Source organism: Salarias fasciatus, chromosome 9 (genome assembly GCF_902148845.1).
Source record: "Salarias fasciatus chromosome 9, fSalaFa1.1, whole genome shotgun sequence".
Classification (NCBI taxonomy): Eukaryota; Metazoa; Chordata; class Actinopteri; order Blenniiformes; family Blenniidae; genus Salarias; species Salarias fasciatus.
In genome coordinates, this window is record NC_043753.1 from 10,277,209 (window position 1) to 10,299,111 (window position 21,903).

Consider the following 21,903-nt stretch of genomic DNA (forward strand, 5'->3'; position numbering starts at 1 on the left):
TTTTTCAGTTTTGAGCAGCTAACTGATTAAAACGAGCCTCCTTGAATGCATCACGCTACTGACGCTGGAAACCATGAAAAGGCTTCGCCCAGTTAAAGATTCACTCTTCAACAGTTAACTTCTGTTGATATGTGGTTGTCTTCACTGTCACAAATATGAGAAATACTGATCAACCATCAGATCAAGCTCATTTCATACCTTTTATTTACATGACATTGTTTCACAGTAAATACTAATACTTCATTTTTTTTGGAGTGATTTCCACTGTAGATGGTTCTTGAGTGTAATCCTTGTATTCCCATCCTGCCTTCACCTTTATCCATAACTCCTGGACTATTAACGATTTCTATGAAATTCCAAAGCTTCCAGAAAGCAGTGAAATATAGTTTTATCAACACATCAATGTATATTCCTCCACCGAAACAAGATTCATCAGCATGTCCGGCTTTCATAACACCAGCTTCTCAGTGTCAAGAAAAACACATGAGTACTGAGGAACTGCCAGGTACTGAAGGATGGAGTTATCTTCTTAAAAAGCACTTCTTTTTTTTACAATTTTAAAAACATGAAATGAAAGTAACTCCAGGTCACAAAAAGAGTTGAAACTGCCGAAATACCTGGACACGTTCAGCAGTGGTCTACAAAAACCTTCAGGCTGCGAGTTGAGTCCCTGCTGCGTGAAGCAATATAAAACAAGAAGATAAATGTCTTTCAGAACTCCACAGATCCTTTCAGAGTCTCGGTAAAAACAGAAGCGTGCGGTCCGGTCAGAGCACGGTGGTCTCGGTCTGCAGGATGGACTGGGCTCTGCAGTTCCTGGGGAGCTGAGAGTTCTCCGCGCCGTTCCGGCTCATGGACATGGCGTGCGGCCTGTAGTCCCGTCCCACGTAACGCTTCAGCGACAAACGCCTCCACATCCTCCTCAGCTCACTCTGAACCTTTTGTCATTGAACGGGACACAAAGCGGAGTTAGGCGTTTAGAAAGAAGAGTCAAACCGGCGCCGGACGAGAAGACTCACCTCGCTGTTGAGGAAACAGTAGAGGATCGCCACGATGAAACCCTGAAAGACACAGGAACACAGCTGTTGACTTTATTTTTCTGGTTTAGCTTTAGAGAAAATGGTTAAACAAACAACACTGATCCCTGGTTTTTATCAGGCTGAGGTTTTTAGCTGTATATTTGACTGCTATGGTAGAGTTACCATGGTAACGCTGCATCTTAAAATACAGTATACATTGGCATGATGCTTCTGCTAATAAGGAACACCTTCAGTCTCTAAATGAAGCTGAGACATCTCTGATTTTTTAATAAAATGTGTAAATAAATATTTTTATCTGTCTGTGCGTGTTCTTACCTGTCCAGGTAGGCGGCATCTCAAAACTACTGAATCAGGTCAACTGAATCCTGGCAAAAGTCTTCATTATTATTCAAAGCAGCTTCACACTTTAGAAACTGCTTTATCTTTACTTCAAAATCAAAAGACGTTTTGCAAATTTGTTGGGTGAAAAGTTGTTAAACGTTTCATAAAGGTTGCCGACCTCTGCTGGAGGTAAAAGTGAGCAAGATCTGATTTACAAGTAACATACCGCAACCAACCACTAGAGGTCAGCAGCAGTCTGACATCTGGCTCTAGTAGGTGGAACAAGGCTCCATTACTCAATATACACCACTCACAAACAGTCAGGACAGCAGGTGGGGATGGGAGACAGACAGGGTGCAGGACGAGACGCAGACAGCAGGTGGCGCTGAAGACACAAACAGGGGAGACAGGGGGGGGGGATTCCTGACAGAGCGCTCTGCTTGGCGGGAAACATTCCTGCTTAATGTGAACAGCCTTCAGCTCAGGTCCTCTGGTCCCTCATCCAGTGTGAAAAGCTCCCTGATCCGAGCAACAATATGACGATCCTAATCGAAGCAGGAAATATCGATCCATTCACGAATGAGGCGCCTGTTGTCAATGTTTCCGTTCAACTCTTGGTTAGAGAACAGGAAGTTGTACTGAGACGTTTAACAGTTGGACATCCAAAAGTTTAGAGAGGGTCACGTTAAGTTCAAATGAGATGTGGTGTATTTATGGCAGAGTAAATGAGGAAGAGGAAGATGTGGCGACCAGAGTCATCTCTGGTGCTTCACTGTAAGATTTACATCTGGCAACATGAGTAAAACTACAAAACGTGTTGCATATCTTAAAAGATCAACATGAAGAAGTGTGTAACCGTTTATAAGAAGTCCAGCATTTGTTTGTAAAGTCTAGTTAAAACTGGATGAAAGCGTGGGCTCCCCTGAAAGTCACACCTGGAAGGATCCGAGGCCGAGGTCGAAGAAGATCTTGATCTTCTTCACGTTTTTATCAGCCGACTCCATCAGGTAGAAGAACACCACGTAGTTCACCCCAAAGAGAGGGATCAGCAGGAGCGTGGACTTCGCCAGGCGCCTGGACCACACACACCGCGTCATTACAGACACACAACATGCGAAAATGTTTGACGTTAATAATTACAAGACGTCTTATTGTGTTGACTATTCCATCTGCTAGATGCTGATAGCTGGTCGGCGTTGGCGGCTGCACCACGGCATCCAATGGCATAACCGCTCAATTCAAAAAGATCAAAATCAATTAAAAGATTCTTATTGTCTGCAGAATGAGGACAGACCAAAATAGACAGTATCTTATTTCATACTGCTGCGTTTAAATGAAACAATCCTCTATTACCTTCCTCACTTTGCATGACATAATCTTTATAAGCTTTTAAAACAGCAAATACAAATTTACAATCTAATTAAGCAGACCGAGACGCAGCGATTAGATCTTCCGTGCGCCGGCCCGAGTTAAAAACACATCCAGCAGTGATTCCTTAATGTAGTCAGGACATAAGATCCGTCTGCAGGCGTGTATTACGACGACGTGTTAAATGTGCAAAAATCGAATCAACAGCAGCCAGCAGGCTAAAACATGATCCCTCATTTCCTCGGCGTACCTGTACTGCGATTGGTCGTTCCCTCCGACGTCAGTGCAGCGCAGCTTCTGGATCAGGATACGAATGATGCTGATGAACAGGACGAAGTTGATCTGGAAAAAGTGAAAAGTGTTTGTTAATGAAAAGTCTTCATCAGAGAAGAAACACGGCAATAAAACAGCTATTAAACAAGATGAAAAAAATACAAAAATAGGACAAATGAATCGACAAAATAAATGTAGGCGTATCTAATAAATGGAAAAAGGCCAAAAGAAGTCAGGCTGAGATGGTTTGAACGTGAGCCGAGGAGACATAACAGATATATTGGAGAAAGGATGTTGAAGACGGAGCGGCCAGGCAGCAGAGGAAGAGGAAGAACTCGGAGAAGATTAATGGAAGCAGAGGAGGAGGAAGATGGAATCAGCCAAAAGAAGAAACGTGCAGTAACCAACTGGCTGACGGCAGAATTCAGTTTAATTCCCTCCAGATGTTATAATTTCACACATTATGCACATTTAACTAAAAAAAAAAAAAAAAAAAAAAAGTGAGAAAAGTTGCCAACAGTCTCCTAAATCCTGCATAGCAACAAGCAAACAGGGAATAAACATGTCGCTGCAGCGGACCGAACACAGCTCCAAGGAAAGTTCACGATAGCAGAAGAGTCTGATTAATAACCTGCTGGCCAACATGTTTTGAAATGCACTTTATCTGAGGCTTATCTTGTCTCGCAGATGTTTCTCAATGACTGAATCACTATTAGGCTCTTTATCAGATGGTAGAAATAGAGGAGATCGGAGTGAGAGGAAGTCATGATAAACAGCTAAAGAGCAGCGATAACACAACATAAGAAAAAAGTTCTGTTATAAATAAAACAACAGCAGTCAGGCATCTGAACTTCTTTACTATGTCGGGGTAATACTTTAGCCATGCCTACTTTAAGTCCTTTTACTTTTATTGCCGTCATTAAAAGTCTGTACTTTCCCATCGTCAACATTCTTTAAACTTTTTCCTTTCTGGTTTTAACTTCTCTGAGGACGATTCGGTTACAGTGAACTTCCTGTTTCAAAAACAAAACGCTTTTAAATGGCGTGCTTGAATGATTACGTTTTGGAAAACCCAAACTAGAACTGCTCGGCCAGCAAAGACCAATAACAATGACCAGTAAACGGACGTTTGTATGGTCGGACGATGAAGTTGGATTACCGTTACAGGTGCGCAGCAGCAGCGTTTCAGAAAAGCTCTATTTTCCCATGTTTCCACGGAGATGGACAAACGCAAAAAACTTGCTTTTTTAACGTCTCCAAGTCGTGTAAGCAGACCAAAGCCAGAAATACAACGAAAGTTTTCAGCTTCAACAATGTTGTTGTGTAAACGGGGCCTCAGTATTGAAAACTACTTTTTGATTGATGTCTTCTGGTGTCCTGATTTATTTCAAGTCTAAATTGAACAAACTGTCCCTCTGGAGGTTGTGTTATACACTTTATACTTCGATGAACTTTCCTAGAACTTTTTTTTTTTTTTTTTTGCATACCTTCGTGTGCGGCGGCTATTTTTCTCTCTTGAATAAAGGAAAGTGTCCTCTCAGCTCGTTCCATTAGCTTTGTGACGCTAATTGTCCTGAGTTTACGGTTTAAACTCTTGAAAACCCGTCGAGTCGAGACCGTCTGACATTACTGTTTATTTCACACGTATAAAAATGTCCGTCATCCACGCCGTTTATCAGAGTCTGACGTCTATGCTTCTGAGAACATAAAGCATTTGCTAAACTACACTTTCTGTGGATTTTAATGTGATCTCATTTCATGAAATGAAGTCACGATGAGTAACAGTCTGTTATTTTTGCTTCAGCCTCCTCCTGAAATAGTTCTGGAGCCTCCCTGCGAGGAGACCTGCCTCCCACTGGTCTGTAATCCTCCGCTGTGAAAGACGAGGCTGGACTAAAACTCACGATGATGGCGGCCATGATGGGCCAGTTGATGAGTCGGTCGGGGACGGGGTTGTCGTTCACCTCCCAACACCTGGACGGGAGGAAAAACGAATGACTGTGTGAACGAGTGAATTGCTGCAAGCTTTGTTCAGAAAAAAAAAAATTGACTGACAGGTGGAGGACTCACCCGGTGTCCTCCATGTGGACCCGACAAATGATCCACGCCACCATGAACACAAACGGGATTCCTGCGAGTCAACGAGAGCGAGAGAGAGAGAAAGAGAGAGAGAGAGAGAGCGAGCGAGGGAGGGGGAGCTGTGTTTAGACTCTCAATCTACCAGATCCTGGAGATCCTCACAAGGTGCCACGCAGGAAACATGAGCCCCGCATCTACATTAACCAGCTGCGGCCGCACGGTGATGCATGGGGGGGGGGGGCTGGTGAGGCGCTGATGGATGGCGGGAGGAGGGGGGGTTGCGTGGCAGCGGGATGAGACAGAGGGAAACACAGAGGCCGGGGCGCTGTTTACTGGACGCCCTCTCCCTGAAGACGGCCGTCCACTTCACCAGCGTGACGCACGGCCCGTCGCCGAGTCTGAGTGTTGGGAGGAGCTGAAGTGCCGCTGAGCAGCGGGGGCTAAACCCGCAACCACTCAGTTTGAAGTGTATTTACTTCCTGAGATGTTTTCAAAAGAGGAAAACCTCTTTTTCATCATTTCTCTCAGAGTTTTATGAACACACATTAACAAGAATTCAAATAAAATGCACGTTTTCACTGACAGCAGAAAGAAACCGGAGAAACCTCCGTCGCCTTACCCCAGCCGATGAGCATGTAGACGGGCAGGCGGACGGCGTAGGTGCGGATGACGAGCAGGAGAAAGTGCAGGTAGAGGCCTTCCACCAGCAGCCAGAAGAAGTTGGCCATGATGAAGTAGTGGAAGAAAACCAGGCTGGCCTTGCAGCCCACCTGCAACCGAAACAGCCAACGCTTTGATCGCGTGTCTGACTTGAACGTCACGGCATCCTCAATCTGACATGTGTGCAGAATAACACACATTTCATGAACACGGTATTTAACATACAGTATTTGGCATGCGTGATCGAGACGGTGTAAAACACTCACACGATTCACTACATCTGAAAGCCCTCCGATATACTGTATGTCTGTTTTTAATGTGTTGAAAAACGAGCTGCAATCGTCCAGGAGTCACCGGGATTATTTAAGGTATGAAAAGCATGCAAGTTAAGTCCTGTCAGATCCGGGAGTGAATCTGTGTGGATGTTGTGAAATGTTGTGTAATAAGCAGATAATGACAAACGAGCACCGAGACGTCTTCTACTATAACTGAACTAATGAAGGCAGAGGTACCAGAACTCAGACTGCAGCTGGACCTCTGGGACAGCGCACCCGCCTCAAATACCTCACATGTTTAAATTCTTACTGAGGAGCCAGAGGGCTTCTGCCAGATTATTTTCACTCATGGCAACAAACATAAAACATCCAGCTGGAGTCATTAAGAGGAAGAAGAAAAAAAAAAAAAACCCTCTGTAGTCACAAACAGAGGGACGAGTCCTGCTGCAGAAGGTGGAGGCTCCTCAGAGACGGAGGAAACAGTGTGAAGCTACTCATTATATGAATATCCAGGGTGCCGTTTGCTGAGGGGGATGTTCTATATACCACTTTCTGCTTAATTACATGAAACGCAAAGAGACGTAACATCTATCTGCTTCATAATAGTAGTGAACGCTGCATCATCAGCAGACCAGATGAAACATGTTAGATAAATATTTTATGATCTCTCTAAGACAAGTCACTTTGGACTCACTCTCGCACCACTTTAGTCTCAAATGGTGGATTCTGGTTGGATGCTGGATGTCCAAGAGTCGATGCAGCTGTAACTGTCTGTCAGCGATTAAAAAATGGATGAGGAGTAACTTCCTGAAGCTAAATGAGGACAAAACTGAATTATCACTTGTCCAAAAGCCTAAAGGCAGAGAACAGACCAGAGATGAGAATTATTAAGATTAAATCAGAGGTCACAAGGTCTGCAGATACAGTAGATTCAGATCTAAACTTTGTTGACATCAACAAGGTGAAAGAATCCCTTTTTTGGTGCAAAAAATCAACTGACAAGATTTAATCCATTGATATTTTTGCACCTTTTAAGTTTTTGTTACATCTGTTGCACGCTGTGAGACGGGATATAAATAGCTACGTTGCTGTAAGACGCTGTGTTTATCTGCTGAATACATGACATTAAACATCCTGACTCTTGTGATGTTTGGTGAGTTCATGGCAGGTGATGAGTGTATCGAGTGTGTTGAGTCAGCACTGAGAAAATCTTCTCAGTACAACTTGGGAGTTTTTGTGTGGGATTTGCATGTTCTCCCTGTGCAAGTGTGTGTATAATCTTTTTTTTTTTACTCCCACTTCAGAAAGCGCCGCTTCAGGAACCTTTGGAAGTTTATGCTACAAAAATTACAAGTCTGGTTCTTGAGGGATTTTCTAGCTATAAATCATTTTTTTTTACATGAAAAGTTTGACTTTCTTATGTCATTTTGAGTGAAGTGGATTTCTACACAGATCCCCAGTGGATCCATCATCAGTGTGTGACCACCGGCGGGTGTGTGTGTGTGTGTGTGTGGGTCACCAGTGACGGCTGCGTGCTGCAGTCGGCGGCCTCGTCGTCGGGGAACAGCAGGGCGTCTTTGATCAGCACGGCGGCGGCGCGCAGCATGAACGAGGCAAACAAGTTGAGATGGATGTAGTTCCTCGTGCAGTGGAGCTTCCTGTGCACACGGACACGGCGACACGCGGGGGCGTGTGTTTACAGGAGGTGTCAGGGCGCGAATCCACTGAGGGATGAGGTATCTAAACACAGCGGCGGCGGCGGCGGCCCGGCCAGCAGCTGGAGCGCGTCCAGGCCGAGCCTCACACACTTCTCTGTAACAAAGCGTTATCACCCCGAGCACCCCAGTGTTTTCACAACTTATAAATAGAACCGAAGACAGAGTTCATGTGTCCAGTTCATGTCCAAATTAATTAATTTGTAGTTAATTGTCCAAATGACTCGCTGCTTCTTACTGGCACTCAATGAAAAGAAACTTCAACAATACATCTGCATCGCGCGTGTGTGTGTGTGTGTGTTTACCTGAACAAACAGAGGATGACGGTGCTGGTGAGCAGAGTGACCAGGGACAGGCTGTGGCCCAGAGTGGCCAGGAACTGCACCACCTTGTAGAAGACCAGCTGGAGACAGGCGGAGAATTATTCATTGTTTATGGAATCGAGAACAATCGGAGCGTTCGTCAAAGTCCGTGATCAAATGAGGTGAAGCACAGCTGCTGCTGCCCTCCTTGAATTATATTCCATAACTGCAGGCTGGGGAAAAAAAACAACATCTCACCGGTCGACGAAAACGCCTTTTAATGGGGATCTTTATGCTTGATTCAATCACCACTGATTGAGTTTGTTGATGCTGCACAAATGCACACATATGCTAATTTATTACAATATCCTGCCACTTCATAATTCCATATTGTCTTGTCACATGAATATTTATTGTTTACACCTTCAAGCCAGCAAAGATGGCGAGGATCCGAGCCAATGAGGAGCCAATCAGAAGCAGCAACTCGTTTCATTAGACAAAAGGTCTGTGTTCCAGGATTCTTGAGTGTTGATGAGGGTTTATTCTATGTACAAAACCACTGAACAGGAGACACGCTTGTTCACTTTCAACTGTAGCGACGTACGAGATCATGCAGACATGCAAAACTCCTTCCTGCTCCATCGACACATGGAGGGTAGCGCTGTGCTGCTGCACCGAGACGTCAGCTGCAGGCCTTTAACCAAGCTGTGAAGCAACGATTCAAATTATCACATTTGTTTGTTTCACAAAATGCGCAAATTATTGAGAACAGATGACTTCAGAGGCAACGATTCACCAACTACTTTACTGGTCTCAAAAACTCTCAAAACAAGGAAAGGTGGTTTGGTATGTATCCAAAAGGAGTAACGATCTAGTCAAACATATGTCTATAATGAAGCTGAACCATTTGAAAACCCCACACAAAGTTCAGAACATGAATAATCATAGAAACGTAGATTCTGGAGCCAGTTCCAGTTAACTCCGGTTGAATTCCTGTTAGGCCTCGGACAGACCATAAAGCTAAACTGAAGTTCGGTCTATAAGAGATCATAAAAACAAAACATAGAAATCTATAAAAGATGATAAAACAATAAAACATTCAAATCAAGAGCAAAGTCTCACGCTGGGTCAAAAGCAGAGGAGCAGCCGGGTTTTAAAGAAGGGCCTTAAGGCAGCCTGTAGCGTGCAGAGCGGAGTTTGTTAGCAGAAAAAAAAAGGATTTGACGCCCTCTGACCTTCCTCTTAGACCTCAAAGCAATGTGATCAGCAATGTAAAGCACTTCAGGGAACGCTAAAAGCAGTTTAAAAGCACTCTTAGCTAATTTGATTTGGCATTTTACATAAAGCGTCAGGAGGGCCGAGCCAACAGAGGCGGGTTCACAGCAGGCGAAGACGCCAAACAACATGACTTTTGTATTCTTTCTATTAAATTTTCAAAGTTTCAAACCATTCAGGCTTTAAAGTCATTGGAATATAAGTGTTGGAGAAGCAGAGGAGGATTCAGAGGAGAGCACAAACAAGGTCACTTTTAGATTTATCAGTAACTCCAGGATATCGTGTTCATCCAGAAATGACTGCAACAGATCATTTACAGCTCTCTCAAAGATTTTATTTCTCCAAGTATGTCCAAAACTGGTCAATAGCTAGTCTCAAATAAGTGACGCCAACTCTAAAATGTGCCAAAAACCAGTCTAAAACTGGTCTTAAATATGACCAAGACCAGCTTAAAGTGTCAAAATCTCTTTTGCCTGTTTATAACTAACGTAAAATATCCCGAAAAAGCAGACCTCAACCTGCCTAAAACATAAAACGGTTCTAATGAGGATGACATGTGACTAAAGACCTTCAACTAGTTCAAACACCGAGCCCAGAAAACACTTCATATCCAGTCCACAACTGCTCTAAAATGGGCTCAAAACTAGTCTAAACCAGTTTACCAAACGGTCGAAGATGATGATGAGTTTAAAAAGTAGAATAAACTGAATTAGTTTGAATGTTATTTCTGTGTGAAGGTTTTCATGTTCATCCTGTGTTTTACTCCAGATGCTCAACACAAAAGATTCCTTCCCTTCCACAAAGCGACCCTGCATCGCTCCGCGTAACGGGACAATAAATAGAGACAGCAGCGTTCTCCAGCGGTTTGTTCCCACAGCGGCGACGATTCTGTGGCCAGATGATGAAGAACAGTCGCCTGCTTCTCTTCTGCAGCGCCGAGAGATTCTTTCACCAGAAGATCGCCGGGTCAAGGTTAGAATGAGGGTCTGGCCCATCTCAAAACTCTGTGTGTGTGTGTGTGTGTGTGCGTGTGTGTGAGAGAGAACATCTGGATTTTGTCTGATTGTGTGTTTGTATGTGTGTGTGCTAAAAATGAGTGGATGTGTTTGTCTCTGTGTGTATATAATGTATAACTGACACTGTGTGTGTGTGTGTGTGCGCGCGTGTGTGTGCGTGCGTGCGTAAGTTTGTGGAAATTTGCGTGCTTCTGTTGGTGTATGTACTGTATGTAAATGTGCGAGTTTTTTTCTGCATGTTATTGTCTTTGTGTGTGTGTGTGTGTGTGTGTGTTTTCCCTTTGTGTGCCTGCTGTCCATCGCTCTCCGGTCATTTATAAACAACATTCCCCACCTCTGACTCTCCATCTGGTCATTAACATACACACACACACACACACACACACACACACACACACACACACACACACACACACACACACACACACACACACACACACACACACACACACACACACACACACGTGTGCGTTTGAACAGACACGTGAACACACATCACACTCCCAATCAGACACACAGACACATGCATGAATGCACCCACATACTGTAAGGAGCCACACACTCTTATATTTGAATCAGAGCCTTTCTCACGTTACAGACACACACACACACACACACACACACCGACGTGAAACTGGCGGAACATCTGTTCACGCAGCTGCTGCTCTTGATTAACAGACGCATGTATTTTACTTAAAGATCTCCATTTTTGGAGGCTTTTCATCACGTCTGCCTGCTAATGTTTCTTTAATCACACTTCTGAAAGTCAGTTTGGACTTTTATTTATTTATAATTCCAGACTTTGTTTTGCTGGATTGGAACCAGCAGTTGTCTCAAGGTTTTAACTGAATCAGTTTTTCAAAAAAGACGTTTCACCAAACTTTCTGCTGGAACGTGCAGCCTTGGAAATAACGGTTGCTGAACCTGGGGAACGGCGCCCGCGTCCGGCGAGGCTGCTGGGCCTAAAGTTCAGCTCTGAGGAAGCGAGCGACGGCGTGTTTGGACGTAAAGAGAGAGAGAGAGAGAGCAGGCTGTCAGCTTCCAGCCAGACGCCGTGAGAGTCGGGCCCAGGAATGAGACGCCGATGCCAGGATTCGTCTTTGTGGGGGAATATTTACAACTGGTGGACGACGTCCCGCAATACCTCATAAAAGTTGGCCATGCCACTTGAACTTCAGATGGAAAATACTGAAAAATAGTTAAATGAAATAACTAATCTCCCTCCGACTAACTGAGCTGAATGGACGAATCGATCATTAGAGCCGCGCAGTGTTTAGACTCAGCTGATGCATCAGAGCAACGCTACACTAACACAGCTGGAGCTGCGATTAATTTGCAGTCGATATCAAATTACGGACGTTTTTTTCATCTTTTCAGCAGCCTGTGCTGCGGCGGGACGCGGCGCCTTCCTGCCGCCACGGCTGCAGGTTCTCACGGACACACAGCTGGGCGGTGATCCTCCGCAGAGCCCCTCAGGTGTGGGATTCCGACAGGGTGACACTCGGCGGAGCTTCGCGCTCGTTTCCTGTTGAAGAGAGACGGGAGGCTTTTTCCGTCTGGAAAACATTCTGCGGAGACCCGACGTCAGCCGCTGGCGCTCGACCCCCGTCGTCCGTCCGCAGACAGTTTTTTTAGACGGGATTCAAACCCGGTTCGTCACATTCAGGGTCAAGGCTTAAACCAATATTAATCCATTATTACAGCTTTGACTTAGATAAATAAGTCCAATAAAAAAGTACAGCTCTTTTGAAAAATGTCCCCAGTGACTGATATTATTAGGCTGTTGACGCTTTTCGCCATTGTGTTTGACACACAGCAGACCAGCGGTTCTCAACCTCTGGGCCAGGCGCCTCCCTTCACAGGAGGTCACTCGGTCATAAATCAACGGTCGGCAGCGCAGATGGACCAAACGTCACAAGACTCTTGTAAAAATTCTTGATAAATGTTGTTTTCGTTCATGTAATTCATTAATTTCAATGCATGCTGGATGATTTTGACCTTTGAACACTGATTCCAAAGATGAAAAGTGAGAAGTCTGAGGTACATTCATATGTTTCTCTTCAAAAAAACAAAACAAAACAAAACTATAACTCAAAGATGTCACAATAAGAGAAAAAAGGTCACCATTTCTGTTCGACATCTGGTAATGTTGAAAAAGAAACACCTCAAAACACTGTTTTGAGCAAAACCCTGATTATATCCCTTATAAAATATGAGTTTGTGGAAAAGGCAGCAGGTGTCTGGGTTGCAACCATGAAAGATTTGCTGCATCATTTCTGGCAGTGTTTAAGAAATTCCGGTGCACAGTTTATATGATAACAGAGATGATATTGTGAAAGAGACCGATTGTGGATTTTTGTCCCTGAATACGTGAGTCAAAGTAGATCATGTTTGGAAATGCTACCATGCTTCAAACTGCCATCTTGTGCATCAAAAATGTAATTTTAGACAAAAAAAGTGCAAAAAGTAGCTAAAATGCAGACTTGAATCCCCATAACAACTCTGGAGACAAAGACTCGGAAATATTCATTTGTCCTTCAGCCATTTTTCTGACAACACTATTGAGCAAAACGGAAATTTCTCTGTTTTTCATCGTCATCGAGTCTTGATATATCAGCAGTAATCTCTCAGTCTCTGTTTCAGCTCCGCTTCAGCCAAACGCCCGATGCAGAGCAGCCACATCCTCCGAGTTATCGTTGCTCTGATCACCCAAAACTAAAGCACAAAGCCATCGTCGAAACAGATTTTGCAAAAGCTGCAGGAGCATCGTGAAAGTGAGATTAAAACACCCACACGTCTCAGTCTGACTACAACAAATACTTCTACAGAAACTGTGTAAAAATGCTCTAAGGGTCAAATGGTTGTGTACAAAATGAAAGAAAAACAGTCCAGAGACAAGAAAAAACAAGATCCTGTAAACAAGGAGATGCAGGAATGTGAGAGGGAAGACAAAAAGAGGATAAAAAAATAAAAAAGATGCATATTTTAGAGGCAGGGGGAAAAAAAGAGTTTCAGAGCGGTTTTCCCTTTTCGTCTTGTTAAAGGAATACTCCGAAGATTTTGGACCCACGCCCTTTCCCGATCACTGACAAATTGAGATAAGCTCATAAATACCTTTTTTGTGTCTGTGTGTCCAGTGGCTTGATCCCAGCTGTTAGCATCGTAGTTAGCTTAGCTCAACTGCTGGAGGTGAGTCTATTGTTTTGACTGCTGTGCGCCGGTATATCCTTCCGCGGAGCACTGGACACGCGCAGGTCTGTGTGTATCAAAACGTTATTTTAAAGCTAGGGTTGGAGATTTGAATGAGATACATTTTTTTAAATACTGGTTAAAATGATCTTTATGACCCGATGGGAAGCAATTCATAGCGTGTTTTTAAAGTAGTTTGGAAAATATCCGCTATCTACAGCAGGAGTAAAGCGGGACAAACAGCAACCAATAGTCTTGAGGGGACACCTTTTTTTTTAAACCAATCAAATCCCTTCACCGTTCGACCTGCCCCCTGCGCGTACATGTACGCGTGCACTGACCCTGAATGTTTGGGGATTCACTCACCGTTCAGTGCGCCATACCTTGGCGTTGTGCAAATAAAAAAAAACGAAGAAACGAAGCGCTGAGGACAGGTTACGCCAGGAACGCACTGGACGCGGGAGTGCCGCGCGCACCGCATGCGCCGCGAACGTCTCTGCGTCTCCGCTCCCAACGGGAGCTCCTCCAATGGGGTGGGAGCTGGGTGGAGCTAGCTAGGCGGAGCCTTGGGGAGATGCTAGATGCTAACGCTAGTTTCCCAAGATCGCCAACCCTAGCTTTGATGGATTGAAAAGAAAACACGCCTTTTAAAATGTTTTATAACCATTCGGACTTACTTCACGTGCTAATACGCTGTCCCCTGGAAGGAGTATTTTGTCCACTTTCGTCAGTCCGGCTCTGACTCCTATTCACCTCCAGCAATTGAGCTAAGCTAACTACGATGCTAACAGCTGGGATCCAGCCACTGGATGCACAGACACAAAAAAGGTATTTATGAGCTTATCTTACTTTGTCAATGATAGGGAAAGGGCGCAGGTCCAAAATTTTCGGAGAATTAGTTTATGGTCCCTTAAAATGCAATGCAAGCTAATTCAGGAGCGTGAAATAATTCAGCATGAGCCGATAAAGGGAACAGACAGGTGAAGATCCAAGTGTTGACCCAAGTCATAAACAGTTACAGTGTTTGGAAACCTATCTTATGTCACATAAGATGGAAAAAAATCATTAAAATACTCATACATTTCTCAGAACCACAACCTAATGAAGGCGCTTCCCCGGCCACTAGGAGGCAGTGTTACAACCTACCAGCAGAAATTTCTTCCAGAAAAGAATTCTGCAAACCTGCTGGTGACAATTGCAAAAACATAGCTATAAATGAACAACACTGCTGTGAATACAAAACATAACGAGATCCTTCTGCATCCCTGTAAAGTTCTCCGATTTCACTCCAGTATTTCATATTTACAGGACGAAGGATGAGTGTGTGGCACAGTTTACCAGGCAGCATGTCCACAATAATGTTTCCGGATATCCCCCTAACCCTGGATGTTAGTCGCTCATTTAGAGCTCGCTGCCAAACAAAGGATCCAGGAATGCAGCCGCCATCAGAAGCAATAACGGGGAAGACTCCGGGAGGCCTGGAGGCGGCTCAGAGCTTCAAACATGTGCAGGAGGCGCAGGGAGCAGCGGAGTCGACCACCTGCAACATTCACCGGGTCAAACGCTCAAACCCACAGCTGGAGCAGGAGATCCGGGAAGTTTTACCTTCTTCTAGTGAAGAGTTACGAGACCGTAAACTGAACTCCTCCGGTTTAAGCCCGTGTCTCGCCAGCGCAGACAAACTGAATACTCCTCCTGAACGCTCATTTCAGGAAGTGTTTGTTACAGTCTGACCTGAAATAATCACTGAAGGCAGTTTACTTCACTAGACACTCATCTGAGGTTTCTCTTTCGCACGCGGTCAATCGTCAATCGCCTCGTCTGCTGAAATCTGCTGAACATGAAGCTTTTCGTCCTGCACTGCACGCAGGAAGGAAACCGTTGTGATAATAAAACCGCAGTACAGAAGATTTATAAAGTGAAATGACTTCAAATTACAGGAATCTAAAGGGTCACGCAGAGTTGACTAAACTAAAAAAAATAACTTTTCAAGTGAAGTTTGTCTTCACTTAAATAAGATGATGACAAAAACGATTTGGTGAATTTTAATGAAATGTTATGATTCACAGACGTATCTCACTCACACACACACACACACCTCTGAGGGCTCGTCGGTGTCGTAGGACGAGCAGACCACGGTGATGTCGGGGTAAACGCTGGACCAGCCTTTCTCTGTACAGTTCCGGTTCAGGTTACCTGGAACACACAAAGGAGGAAACACCTCAGCCCAGGTCACAGGTCAAACTCCTCCTGACTTCTATGTGAGGGTATGTTTGTTTGTTTTGTTTTAGCAGTTAGCATATATTTATTGAGTCATTGCAGGTTTATCCCAGGAGACGAACAGCTGTGGATGGTTCACAGCTGTTCTACAGATATGAGGAGTGGAAGTTATGATCAGAGTACCTGCGCTCTTTCAACTGTACAGTATCTTGTATATATAGAGATATAAAGTGTTCGTAGATCTTTTATCAAGTTTAAAGAGCAATAAGAGTTAGGTGGCTTTAAAAAACATCCTTCCTGGTTTCCTTCTTGCTGGTTTTAATGAGTTTGGACATCTTTGGATCCTGTTTGTGCTACTGTTTTCCTTCAGTTATTTTATTCTGATTCAACCTTTATTTTACCAGGTAAGTTAATTGAAAACTGATTCTCATTTATAATATCAACCTACAGTTTAGTTGTGAAGCTTTCGTGTACTTTTCAAATGCAATTTATCATACATTTGTTGATTTTATATTTGTACATTTGCAACTTCTGTACTCTGGATCAGCCTCACTGGTTAGATTTCCCTGTAGATTTTAGATATATAATCATGATTCTTACCTCCAATTTTAGATTTTTGTCTTGGTCTTATCAGAACTTCTTTCTCTGACCACGTTTTCTTTTTAACTCAAATACAAGCGGTTTAGTTTTGATCTTGTAAACTGATCTACATCCGCCTTTTTATTCCTTCCTGACAGTTTTGTCAGGGGCGGACAAACTCTTACAGAAATCCAGTCAGAAATAAATCCAATGTTGAGTTTTTTCAAGCAACAAATGATTGTGTGTCGTTGTCAGTTTCATTTCTTATAAATAGCAACGAAACAAAGGAGCAGAGAGGAGGGCAGACATGAAAGCAGGAGTGAAAGTGAGAGCGATGGAAGGAGGAAGCAGCAGCAGGACGGACGAAGCGAGGACGCCAAGAAGGAGATGTTTGGGAAGTCAGCTGTGGAACGAGCAGCCGGGAGGAAGGAAGGCGGCCGGCTGACGTCAGACAGAAGAGGCGCTTTAATCTGGGCTGATGAAATTACATCCTCCAGATAGAAAGCACATAAAAATAAAACCATCCCATCCCGCCGTCCCTGACAGGATTCAGAGTAATAACGCTGAGGCCGGGCTGCGGATCGCTTTGTAGTCATCTAGTTCACGTGTCGTGAGAAGAGGGTGAGGAGGTGATGGAGGTGAAGCTTCAGGAGGAAGAGGAGCGGAGCGTCTGAGGGGCGGAGCTCACCCTTCTTGCCAAACAGGAGCAGGAAGGAGGAGGGGCAGGGGAGGGTCAGCACCTCGCCGACCACCGCACTGCGCCAGCACGAAACATTGTCCCACTCCCCGAGGCATCCTGAGGACACACACACACACACACACACACACACACACACACACACACACACACACACACACACACACACACACACACACACACACACACACACACACACACACACACACACACACACACACACACACACACACACACACACACACACACACACACACACACACACACACACACAGCAGAACAGAACTTCCTGTTTCACCGACGCACTGATCTTGTGATGGTTTAACACTCGAACATCATAAATCAGGCAAACATGAAAGGCTCTGGCGGCTCCTTCACCTGTCTGTTATGATTCTATCCCAAACATGACCCAGAAAATCACACTTCACATCATAAAAGAGCCGTAAAGAGCAAATTTTACAAGATAAAATGCGTTAAAAGGAGGAAAATCAACAAATGAGTGAATCTCAAATATCTAAAGTTGGGCAGTTCTGATTTATTCACGAATCATGAACTAAATATATTTAACAATTTGCTGATTTTCTGGCCTGTTAATCAAAATGCAAAATAACTGGCTGTGTGTGTGAGTGTGTGCTGTTTGCACAGTACATGCACATGTGCTTGACAGTAAATGTGTAGATATATACACACACCTGCATAACTTCACAGGAGAGTACTTGTGTATAATCATTTCCAAGTTGCTGTCACACGAGTAAAGGAAAAGTGTGCGTTAGTGTGTGTGTGTGTGTGTGTGTGTACCTGCAGCCGGGCCAGCCTGGGTGTGCTGCTGCAGCTCTCTCTGACACTCTCTGTGGGCTCTCTGCATCTCCCAGTGCAGCTGGCAGTGAGAAAACCCTCCATGGACCTGTCGGCACGGCGCGTATCGGCGTTACTATCTCCCGGCAGCGACGGGAGAACAATCCCTCCTGCTGCGGTCAAAAGTTCACCTCGCAGGTTGCCGCACACGCCGGCGTTTGATAAACGTGCCTCAGCTCCTCTGGACTAAAGTTCAGGTTTCTACAGTTGGCTCTTTGAGGAATGTTCCCTGGAAGGGAAACTCAGACCTCCAGAGTGTCTTCTGTGAGCGCTGTTGGTAGTAAATAAATACAAGTAATGTGTGTGTGTTTACGTCCAGATAAGCCTCGGTGTTTCAGACCCGTCAGCGTGTTTCTACCTCACACCAAACCCTCAGCTTTATCTGCTGCTCTCTGAAACCTCACGACGGTTCCCTGCCAGGAATGGGAGACGCCGATCAAAGCGCCCGTCCAGTCAGAGGAGAGGAAGACGAAAACACTTCACGCACGGCACGCGCACAAACGGAAGGGTCGACACGACACGCAGCCGAGGAGCGCCGTCTGCACAGACCTGCTTCCGCTTCCGATTAATCATAAATCTACAGTCTCTCTATAATGATACACCTGCTGAGGGACGTTCCAGACATCCTCAGTGTGCTGTATAGAAAATGAGTGAGAATGGAAAAATTCAGAAAGTGTTATCATCTAAAGCTTCCATGGAAAAATAAAAATTCATTCTTTGAAAATATTCATTAACTTGCTTTTATTTTTAATCGTTCAGTATTTGAATATTAATAATTTTTACCTTTTCCCTTTATATTTCTTTTCAATGTTTCCAATTTGTTTATACTTTATTTTGAATGTATCTTCTATTGTCACATATTTTTCAGTAAAGCTTTACAGTCTATAAAGTTATTTCTCTCATTTTCTATCATAATATTTCATTGTGGACTCTATTTTTTGGTGTTTGTATTTTCTATGTGTTGAATAATGACCAGAAACAAACCAATCATTCATCATCAGAACTGTAATTGTCTAAAAATATGACACTGGAGTTGCACCTCTGCAGCAGGCTTCTCTTGAGGAAACCCTTGAAATGCACCCGAGCTTGTTAAAAAGCTTTTATCTGCAGTGTTCTCAAACCAGAAACAATTGAATTAGTCGTCATGTTTCTGCACAAATTTATAGAAAAAGCAGAAATCATCGACTGTTTAAGTACTGTGCGCACACATGCACACACGTGCGCGCTCGTGTAGTTTCACGTCTGATGCACAGCAGAAATGTTTTTCTTTCCATGGTTGTGAAAGTCAAACGTGGTGAAAGTAATCTTTCACATGAGCAATGTGGTGACGACACCAGCCTGGCATCTGAACTCTGGAGTGGGTTTTTTGTTTTTTCACACAACAAACACCTTTAAATATGTCTCAGTCTTATAAGAAATTTACTTTTTATTGTCGAGAACACCCGATTGGAGAATCACATTTACCATATATGCCACATAATAAACGAGCATCTTTCACAGCTGAATAACTTTTTTTATTTTCAGTAACTAAATCAGACATGAACAACGGCGACCCTCATAGAGCATCCGGTGTTATTAAGTGGATCCTGCAGAACAATTTTTTAGACAATGAACACATTATTAAGAAGAAGTTTTGCTTGGACATCGACTGTAATGACTCTGTTCACCAATAAAGGCTGCTCTCAGAAAAAACACGAGACCTGCAGAAGCTCGCCAGAACGCTACAGCCGCCTTTTATTACACGAACGACACGACGCAAGAACAAAATCTCAACAAAACAGTTCTTAGATGTGAAGATCACGCTGACTCCAGACTGAGTCCAGTCTTTCTGCGCACTGAACGCATTCCAGCACAAACTGGTCCTCTTCGAGCGCTTCCACGACTTCCCACTGAACACTGTGTTAGTTGCTGATCCTCTCAACAGTTACAATTTCACTAGACTCCTGTTTCTCCTCCTGGCAGCCTGTTTCCATTAGAGCATCTTCCTCCCACCAGCTGATGGAACTTCAGCTGTCAGTAACTGTTTAAGTAACTCCAGTAGTTATTAAAGAAGAAGAACGTTGAGAGAGTTTCATATAACTGGTTGTAAAACAGCATGACATTTTCATTGAAGATGTAAAAACTCATTTTACTACCTGTATTATCTCTCTTTAATGTTTGCTCTTGTGTAAAGCTGTTTAATTCATTTTTGTTGTACTCCAAAAAGGGATTTCACCACTGAATAAATCTTAAATGAGTCATGTTTTCAGTACTTGAGAGGATGTTTCGACCACTGAACTCCATCTAAAAAGGAGGATTTTGGGTAAAATATCCACAGGAGTGCTTTGAGGATGCAGTCACATCACACCCACACACCATGGCAGGACTTCAAGAACCAGGAGTTTATATATAGATCCGGGAAATGTGTAAATTTAGAGCTGAACTTAAAACATTGATGAGGGGCTGCAGCCTGGATAATCCATAATTCAGTTAAACAAAGAAAAGCTTCAGCAGTTCGGTCAGTCGGTAGTCACTGGTCACAGTCTGAGTGATTTACAGCTCTGAGAAAGTCTAAATGGTGTCAAATAAACAAAAGGTGGGAAGATTTACGCACGCAGAAAACTCCAACGAGGGTTAAAATAATAAGAAAGAGACGCGAAAGTTTATTTTAAAGAGCCACAGACAGGAAATGACGATAAATCAAAGTGGACATGGTCATAGAGAGAATACTTTTGTATTATTATGACTGTCTAATCCCATGAAAAGGACGTAAAACAGAGAAGAAACATGTAAAGTGTCACTGAGCAGCAGTAAAACTAATGTAAAGACGTTTAAACGTGTATAAAATAAAACATTAAAGAGTCATAGCGGTATTCAGAAACATAAACAATATTAAAATTATTAATATGAAGGCTGACTGACCGTGTGGATGAGCGTGAAGCCGAGCAGGAGCCGCGCGAGCCGGAGCGTGCAGCGGGACATGGTCGCATGTCCCCCGGCGGAGGGTCGAGCCCACCCGGCAGCGCCTCACCTGGGCGTCATCCTCAGCAGGTGACACGTGCGGGACAAGGCGCACGCAGGAACCGCACGCGCTCAAGTCTGGGATCCCGGCGGCGGCGCGTAAAAAAAAATGAGGCGTTCAAGTCCTGCTTTGCGCACCGGCTTGACGAGAGAGGAAATCGTCCAGGTGTCGAAGGAGCATGAAGGAGTTTTAAGTTCCAGTTGAACCCGAGTCCAGGAGGAGGAACGAGGCGCGTGCCCGTGACACGTGCCCCGTCAGTGCACCTTGGGCCCACGCGCGCTCCCGCAGCGTTGGCCCACAACAAGCGCTGTGATTAAACAACAGCGACCTCACGTGGACATTAAACGTTATAATCAGATGAAACTTTAGAGATTCCTGCAGCAATGTGAAGAACTGCATGAAATGTTTGACCTTTAATTGTTTTTCTATTGTATCAAATGCATATCTCATGCAACAAAATGCAAACTAATTAAAAATCATATAATTACATTTTATGGAATATTGTTTAACATTCTGTCTCTCGCAGTTGAAGTGTACCTCCAATAAAAATGACAGATCTCACCAGAATAAACCTCTAAATTTAAACTTTCAAGTTTTTCTTTGTTGTGGTGCAGAGGACACATGAAGAAAATGTATATATTATCAATATATTTAGTTATAATAATGTTTAATTTAATACAGGATGACTCTACGGGGCTCATTGATTTAATTTTGCCAAATTAACATGTTCAGAAACAGTCTGCGTCTCCACACACACACACACACACACACACACACACAGAAACAATCCAAATAACCAGTCTGAGTTTTAGCCAATCAAAGCACTTTATTGCACTGTATAGTGTGACGGTGAGCCAATAGCAGGCTCTTATAAAAGTGTCATTTAATCTTTTTTTCATGTGTACAAAACAAGTCACACACACCTGTACCGTACAAAATCAACACTATTTACATACAATGTACACTCACACACACACACACACACACACGCACACGCACACCATGCAGCCTCTCTCCCATCCAACACACAGACCAATC

General features: G+C 43.8%; 1 protein-coding gene across 1 annotated transcript; it reads right to left on the reverse strand.

Annotated features, from left to right (window-relative positions):
• Positions 1-265: 265 nt before the first annotated feature.
• On the reverse strand, positions 266-20,950 carry LOC115394042 (vasoactive intestinal polypeptide receptor 2-like). The gene is made up of 13 exons (XM_030099166.1): positions 20,766-20,950; positions 17,808-17,913; positions 17,001-17,108; positions 15,612-15,709; positions 8,037-8,134; positions 7,536-7,674; positions 5,701-5,851; positions 5,073-5,133; positions 4,907-4,976; positions 2,980-3,071; positions 2,297-2,435; positions 1,020-1,061; positions 266-938 (listed from the first exon to the last, which is right to left on the reverse strand). The coding sequence occupies exons 1-13, from the start codon at positions 20,823-20,825 to the stop codon at positions 768-770; spliced, it is 1,335 nt and encodes a 444-aa protein (XP_029955026.1). The 5' UTR covers positions 20,826-20,950; the 3' UTR covers positions 266-767.
• Between the last annotated feature and the right edge of the window lie 953 nt (positions 20,951-21,903).

What these genes read in the sequence shown, in the direction of transcription:
- LOC115394042 (XM_030099166.1), bottom strand. Translation starts at nt 20,825, where the DNA reads ATGTCCCGCTGCACGCTCCGGCTCGCGCGGCTCCTGCTCGGCTTCACG. An exon ending in GTCATCCTCTGTTTGTTCAG is followed by an intron (nt 7,675 to 8,036) that starts GTAAACACACAC and finishes CCGTGTGCACAG; the next exon opens with GAAGCTCCACTGCACGAGGA. An exon ending in GTCCACATGGAGGACACCGG is followed by an intron (nt 4,977 to 5,072) that starts GTGAGTCCTCCA and finishes CCTCCCGTCCAG; the next exon opens with GTGTTGGGAGGTGAACGACA.